The 7,760-nt window shown below is 38.3% G+C and overlaps 1 protein-coding gene across 1 annotated transcript; it reads right to left on the minus strand.

Moving 5' to 3' along the window:
• Positions 1 to 444: 444 nt before the first annotated feature.
• LOC101553538 (60S ribosomal protein L31-like) lies at positions 445 to 1,614 on the minus strand. Its single transcript, XM_055132166.1, has 2 exons — positions 1,483 to 1,614; positions 445 to 804 (listed from the first exon to the last, which is right to left on the minus strand). The coding sequence occupies exons 1-2, from the start codon at positions 1,612 to 1,614 to the stop codon at positions 445 to 447; spliced, it is 492 nt and encodes a 163-aa protein (XP_054988141.1).
• Between the last annotated feature and the right edge of the window lie 6,146 nt (positions 1,615 to 7,760).

Here is a 7,760-nt window from a genome sequence, read left to right on the forward strand (position 1 = left end):
GTAAAGGGACAATTTTGTCTCCATCACATATACATAAAATCTGAATTCACCGTATATTTATTAAAATTTTGATAAAATGATAGTCATTTTCAGTGTTGCTTAGTTGACCTGAAAATGAAACTGATATCAAAATAAATTGCTATCACTTTAAAATGTAAATTGGCAACATCTGCCTAGACCTATAGAAAGCTTACTATAAGTCTTGACATCCTACACTCTTTCTGGGTAATCTTTTAAAATAAGGCCTTTCAAGAATTTGGAAAAACAATTTACATTATAAATCTATTTAAGAATTATTTACAGTGCAATGCTCAGTAATGGATAATCACCTACATTGGCACATATATAGTTCATTTAAAATTGTACCGGCATAATCTAAAAACATTCTTTTTCATTTTAGAACTTCTTGAAATCATCAGCCTAGTTCTCATCCACATTGACTGTCTACAGAGTTTTGAAAGCGGTGATGGGCACATAGGTAACCCACGTATAAAGTTTGCTTGGTGAATCTTCATCCTCATTACACTTTCTGGACAAATGTGCACGAATTCGGTATGGGGCATTCTTGATTCGTTTGGCCCAGACAGCTTTGTTGAGCTTGGTGTTAATGCACACATCAGGGGTGCCCATCTCCTTCATGGTAAATGTCCAGATCTCTTTGAATGTCTGTGGGACACGCTTCTGGGAACCCACTTCATGGATGTACCTGTGGATGCTGATGGCGTATTCTTGGGTCATCACCTCGTTGATGGCAGAGTGACTCTTCTTATCCTTGCAGCCTTTTGTGGGAGCGAGCCCTTCTGCCTGACACAGGAGAGAAAAGCTAAAAACATTTTAAAACAGCATTTCAAAATGTAGGGTGACTACCTAAACATGCCAAAGGGGGGGGGAGAGAGAAACAGAGAGAGAGAGAGAGAGAGAGAGAGAGAGAGAGAGAGAGAGAGAGAGAGAGAGAGAGAGAGAGAGAGAGAGAGAGAGAAAAGAAATCTGAGTAAAGGAACAGAATGAATAAAATTGGGAGGATTTCTATTATTAGGAGGCTTGTTTTATTTCTTTCTTTAAAAGTGTGTTTAATACTTAGATAATCACAATCATATGATTTCTATACAGGGATTCATGTATAACTTTTTACCATGTGTAGTGTTTGTATTGTGAGATTGAGGTATACATTTAATATTGCAGAATTTAAGTTTCTTGTTTTGGAAAGTGTCACTAGTGTTTTAAAAACCTTTCTAATTTTTCACCATAAGATTAAGAGGCTGAATCTCACCATTAACACCTCTGAAGGCTTTCTGTTCTCTGGGAAGTTTCTAGAATCTATGTTCCTTGATCTTTTTAATGTAGAATTTAAATATTTTATCCTTTCTGTTTTCTACTATAGTTTTCAATTTGAGCACTCCTCTGGAAACACACTGTTATTTATGTCTTTTTGCCTTTTCTTTGTCATCTGATAACATTGTCTCATTACTCTCAACTAGTTACCGTCTGTATCCATCTTCCTGTTCCAAATATATCTTGAAAAGCCCTTTTTGTTTCCCTTGGCCTCAGTCTTCCTGATTCTATTGTTATCAGCTCCTGACACGACATCATCTGCGTTTTTTCAAACCTCTTCATTGTCAGTGAGAAGAGTTTTTAATTCAGCATTCTCATAAAGTGACTTCTACTGGCATAGTCAGTCTTTCTCCTCTTTTTAATCATGCTCCAACTGCCACACTCAAGGCATTCTTGACCTCTCTTTAAAAATAAAATTTCAGGCATTAATATCAGGTCCAGTTACAAATGTTTTGGGAAAGAATTCCCATAGAGAAATAAAGAAATGGGAAATATGTCTATTTTTAATTAAAATCTTTTTCCTGCAGAATGAAATGACAGTGACGTTTCTGCAGAAATAACAGCCTTCTTTACTAAAAGAAGGCCTTATTTAAGAGTAGTAATTGAGGAAGCCAACTCTTCTTAGCAATTTTTAAAAATGCTTGAGTCACAGTGTTGCAAAGGGAACCCATAGATGACAGAATATGTGCAGGGGACTGTGTCCTTGTGGACGAGATGGCTTTTTATTTTCGTGGCATTAATTTCCCACTGCATTTCTAATTTCCAAACAATTTTCTACTGGAATAAAACCTGCTTGTGTAGGTGATTCTTGTCAGCATCTCTGGCAGGTACCCATAAAGCAGGCTGGTTAAAAGTCAAACAATGTGATGTGAAAGTTCTTTTGTTTACAAATGTTTAATGCGCTGAAAAAAAAAAGATACAGCATTTGGTTATGAGGCATGTGCTTTGACTCTGTTCAAAGAACAATGAAACCGGCTTTTGCTTTGCTTTGTTTTCTGTCGGCCTCCAACATCTTTGTCTTCCTTCAATAAACGTTCAGTTTAGTTCAAAACAAAAAGCTCTGGTGGGTATAACATTGACTCTAGTTTTGGTGTTTGAAGAGCTCACTCCCAGGGAATAGTTTACAACATTTCTACTCCTAATACAAACATTGAATTTCTCCTTTATGGAATGGTACACATTTTGGAATAGAAACATTTTTATAGGAGGAATTTCATGTTTGGCCACTCTGTAGGGCATTTGATCTGTCAAACCTAGTGAAATTGAAATGTCACATGACTTCAACATAAACCCTTCAGCAGACTTTCGTGGTTTGGTACTATGTGTTCTGATGAAAATGTAGTGAGTCACGGCATATTTTCCACCTCTCTGCCCAAATTCCAAGCTAAATTCAGTTTTTGGTGGTCAGAGAGGATTTCCCCCATTTTCCACTGGCAAACAATGGGGAAATTATCTGAATTACAGTGTTACTCTTTAGGTGAGTACTGAGATGTTTTATGTGAATCTCTTCATGGAGGGTATGATGAATGGTAGGATGGCATTCTAAGAGTTAAACGGAGATATACACTCACAGACACATGAGCACTTACAAGATGAGAAATATACACATATCACCGATTTATATGGCTGGTTCTCTAGTTATCACTATAAAAATATTTATATCCCTGGGCATCGGTGACTAGTTTCATCTTTCTGAAAGTATGGCAGGAATGACTGTTACTAATAGAAATAGAATAACAATAACATCAGCAGACACTGTTTTGTACCATCAGCCAGGGAAGAAAGGGGACAAAAACTTGTTGACTCTTCACCAATTTTTTACCTAGCTTTTTACATAGTGCAGGTGTCACTGCAAAATATTTTATTTTACTCCCATTACCCTGAGAGAGGTAAGAGAAGCAGGCAGAGTTTCATGCTTGTCAGAGGAACCAAGGGGCAGGAGGAGGGAGGTGAAAACAAAATTCACCTCTGAAGGGCTCGCTGAACTTTTTCTAAATAAAGAAAGAAAGGAGAGTACAGAATCAACTTCTTCCTTTAAACTAGTATTTCCAAAAGTGGGCAATAATGACCTAATACCCTTGGGGGTATTATAAAAAACATTCAGGAGGGAGTGGTAGTAACCTTGGGTGCCACTGGCGGGGCGAGGGGGGGCATTTTCTCTTTGTATCTTAAAGAAAGTAGATTTCTATGGGGTTCTGGGTGATTTATTTTCTGAAGAGGGGACACTAGATCAAATAAGTCTGGGAACCCAACTCTGAAACTCTAAGCACATCAAGAGGCCTTCCTGTTAAGTCTGAGTGACTTTAAGAGAATCAGTCACTGGGCTGACTCACAGGTGTGACTGGCCCACAGTGTGACACCGTCGTTCTAGGTGATTTACCTTCCTGGGCTTCTAATTCCATGAATTGTCCTAATTTCCAAAGGTGGGTTAACGTTATAAGATGAGAATTTGGTGATGCCTCCATGGTTTTGTTTTTTTCTGAAATTGTATAAACAGTTAAATGATTCATTTATTTTTAAAATTTTTAATTGAATCCCCATGAGATACACAGTTACAAAGTTGTTCATGATTGGGTTTGAGTCGTAGAATGTTCCAATACACATCCCTTCACCAGTGCATATTTCCCACCACCGATGTCCCCAGTCTTTCTCCTACCACCACCCCATCCCCACCCCTGCCCCAGCTTGCCTTTATGTGATGCCTCCATTAATTGATGCATAATCTCTAAGGGAAATTAGCCTTCAGGAACAGACTTTCTTAAATTCAGCATTTTTAGAGAAGATAAAACTTTGTTCCGATTTCGCAAGCATCGTATTATAAGTGGATTTAGCAGATCCAACTTGCAAGAGAATTGACCGAACATAACAGAGGATGAAACTTTCAGGTGGGAAAGGAAGAAATGACCAGGGGTGGGATGACTTTAGTGTTTATGACCTGCCCAAGATTAGACCTTGAGTGTGGTACATGGGATAGGAGATTTGGTGTAATTAACAGAAAACGTGTGAAACCATCAAGAACAGTTTCCAGGGAATTGGACAGAATTTATAATAATATCTGCTCTATCCCCTGATTCTGAAAGAGCCCCCAGCACACCATCGGGCTACACAAACATTTGGCAGGAATGAATGGAGACATTATTGGTGCCCGCTCGAGCAAAGCGATAAACAATGGATAACAGTGATACAGTGACAGTGATACAGTGATCTGCTCTATCCAAGCTTTTAAATGAAAAATTATTAAAGGACCAGAAGAATTAGGCTTGCACACTCTTATTTAGGTTGTCAAGACTGGAACTCAATTCACTTGCTTCTCAGTCTAGATATTTTGATACAACACATTCTTTCTCTGTATATATAACCAAAAACTAACTCCTTTCCAGTGAGAACTGAAATATAAATATAAGCCCAAGGAATATTTGAATGAATTCTTCTACAAACAAACGTATGCTCAGATACTAAAAGGTGATACCTTTTGTAGAGGGGAGATAATTCACACAGTACTCATTTGTGCTAGAGAACTCAGCCCATCTGAGTAGAGAAGATACAGCAGAAACAATGAATTGCTAAGCAACAGAGATCCTGTTTACATACAAATATTGGTAGTAATAACAAAAAAGAAACAGAGTGTAAGAATAACACAGGAAATATGATCTGAAAGCAAAATTGCCTATAATAAAATATTTGGTTTTCTTTTAGAGTGGTTTGGTTTACTACAAGTCAATAGCTATTTATGTTGACACCATCTGAATTAATCAGCGCCAAAGCTAACCTGACATTTAATAATCTGCCATCTGTCTAGGAAGGAAGTTGGTTTTGATAAAGACAAATTCCAAAAAGGTGTTTGTTTATCAGCTTTATCTTTTCAAAGGCCTTAACTTAACTTTAGAAGCCCAGTTTTATGTCTCAGGCCTTTCTTGTTAATGTTAAATCTAAGAAACACTGAGTATGAAATGTTTCTACTAGGATTTTGACCCTGTATGGCATACTGCCTTGTTCTTTTTAAGAGGATGACTATTCCCCACCCAGTGGCATTCACAGACGCTACGTCCTTCATCTAAAATAAATGTATGTATTCATTTCAGAGTAACCCTACTTTCCTGAGCTAAGACAACTTCATATAACTCCAATAAAGAGCTCCTAATAAAGAACTTTTAATGCACCAGCAAGACATGTGCTAGTATTTAAATTTGTGACTCACTACTCCTGACTCAATTCACTCTTGAATCTTCATGAATTTAGCAGTAGTTTTGTTCCCTGACTTCCATCAAAATTTTAAAAAATTTTTTTCTTTGTTTTTGGTCTTCAAAATGGTACTCTGGAGACCAAGAGCCCTTCCCGATGGTTCTTGGCCCAGCAGGTTGGGGGGTCAATGTAAGGGTCCAACAGTGAGGCAGGGCTAGCCCCTGTAGTCTTGGGTATTACTAGGGTCAGACCAGCTCTGAGGTCTCCAGGACCTGACCCAGGAATGATCCGGGACCATATAGTGCCAGAAACAGAACTAGGGTTAGATATATGCAGCGCAAGTGCCTTAACCCTGTAGTACCTCTACAGCTCCAATAAAGAAAAAATCATAAAGAAAAATGCTAAAAATTATAATTACTGATTATTTTTCTCCCTCTGATTATACTTCTCCCTCTGGGGAGAACCTGGCAAGCTACCGAGAGTTTCCTGCCCACATGGGAGAGCCTTGCAAACTCCCCATGGTGTATTCATATGCCAAAACCAGTAACAATGATGGGTCTCATACCCCTGACCCCTAAAGAGCCTCCAATGCGGCACAGTTGAGAAGGATGAGTAAAGAGAGGCTTCTAAAATCTCAGGGCTAGGACGAATGGAGACATTACTGAGACCACTCGAGAAATTCGACAATCAATGGGATGATGGTGATGGTGATGATGATGATGGTGATTTTTATTATTTTGGTGTTTGGGCCATATCTGGAAGTGCTCGGGGCTTACTCCCAACTCTGCACTCAGGAACTGCTCCTGACAGGACGTGGGTATTCTCAGGGGTACTGAGGATCAAATATGGGTCAGGGATGTGAAAGGCAAGAAACTTATCCACAGTACTATCTCTCTGGACCAAAATGTTAGCTCTCTCTCTATATCTCTATCTATCTATCTATCTATCTATCTATCTATCTATCTATCTATCTATCTATCTATCTATCTATCTATCTTTCTTTCTTTTTTGGGGGGGATCACACTGGTGGTGCCCAGGGGTTAATCTTGGTTCTGAGTTCAGGGATCATTGCTCAGGGGCCCAAACTAGGTTCTGGTGATGGAATCCAAATCAGCTGCATGCAAAGCAACTTCTTAATCACTGTACTATCTCTATTGCCTTGCTAAAAATTATTTTTAATAAATTCTATTGCCATGCATTAAAAATGACTAGAACATAATAATGATTTGTTAACTAAGTCACAGTTTAGTCAACTAACCTCCTGGAACTTTAAGAATGCTATGTTTCATTCATAGTTTTATTCATAAGTTCAGCAAGTACTTATACCTAGTATGAACTCAATAATGTTTTCAGTGGAGAGGACTGAGCAAATAATAATTATTCATGATGGGTGTTAATTCCACATTGCTTTGAAAACAGATTACATATGTATCAGGGAAAAACGTTATCTAGGCTAAGAACTAAGGAATAAATGCAAGTTATTGGTTCTAGGAGAATAGGAGAAATACCTAAGATTTAGAGACAAAGATTAACTTAATGAAAAGATGGGACGGGTAATGAAAATACAGGCCTATGATATCAGGGCCACCATAATAACACCACAAAGACTTTAGAATAAAAATGCTGTTACTTGGAAGCCGCCCTCACATGCTGGGGGAAAAGGCACCTGAGATAGAGAAGGGACCACCAAGTGTAGGATGCTTGGAGGGCTCGCTCAGAATGGGAGATGCCTGCTGAAAGTAGACTACAGACTGAACATGATGGCCACTTAATACCAGTATTGCAAACCATAACACCCAAAATGAAGGAGAGAGAGAGAATAAAAGGGAATGTGCCTGCCACAGAGGCAGGGGTTGGGGAAAGGGATGGGGCAGGAGGGATACTGGGAACCTTGGTGGTAGAGAATGGGCACTGGTGGAGGGATGGGTACTTGATCACTGTATGACTGAAATGTAAGCATGAAAGTTTATAAATCTGTAACTGTACCTCATGGTGATTCATTAAAATAAATAGATAAATAAAGCTCTGAAAAAATGCTGTTAGAGATAGAAGGGATTATCTTGTAACAAAACACATTAATTGGGAGGACATAACAATTACCAATACACATTCACCCAATAACTGACCACCCAAATAGATGAAGTACAAAAATTGACAGAAAAGAAGGGAAAAATGGATAAATTAACAATGGTTTGAAATTTCAATGGAACAATTCAACAAAAATAATAAAGAATGCAAAAGAAGGC

Source organism: Sorex araneus, chromosome 3 (genome assembly GCF_027595985.1).
Source record: "Sorex araneus isolate mSorAra2 chromosome 3, mSorAra2.pri, whole genome shotgun sequence".
NCBI classification, from domain to species: domain Eukaryota; kingdom Metazoa; phylum Chordata; class Mammalia; order Eulipotyphla; family Soricidae; genus Sorex; species Sorex araneus.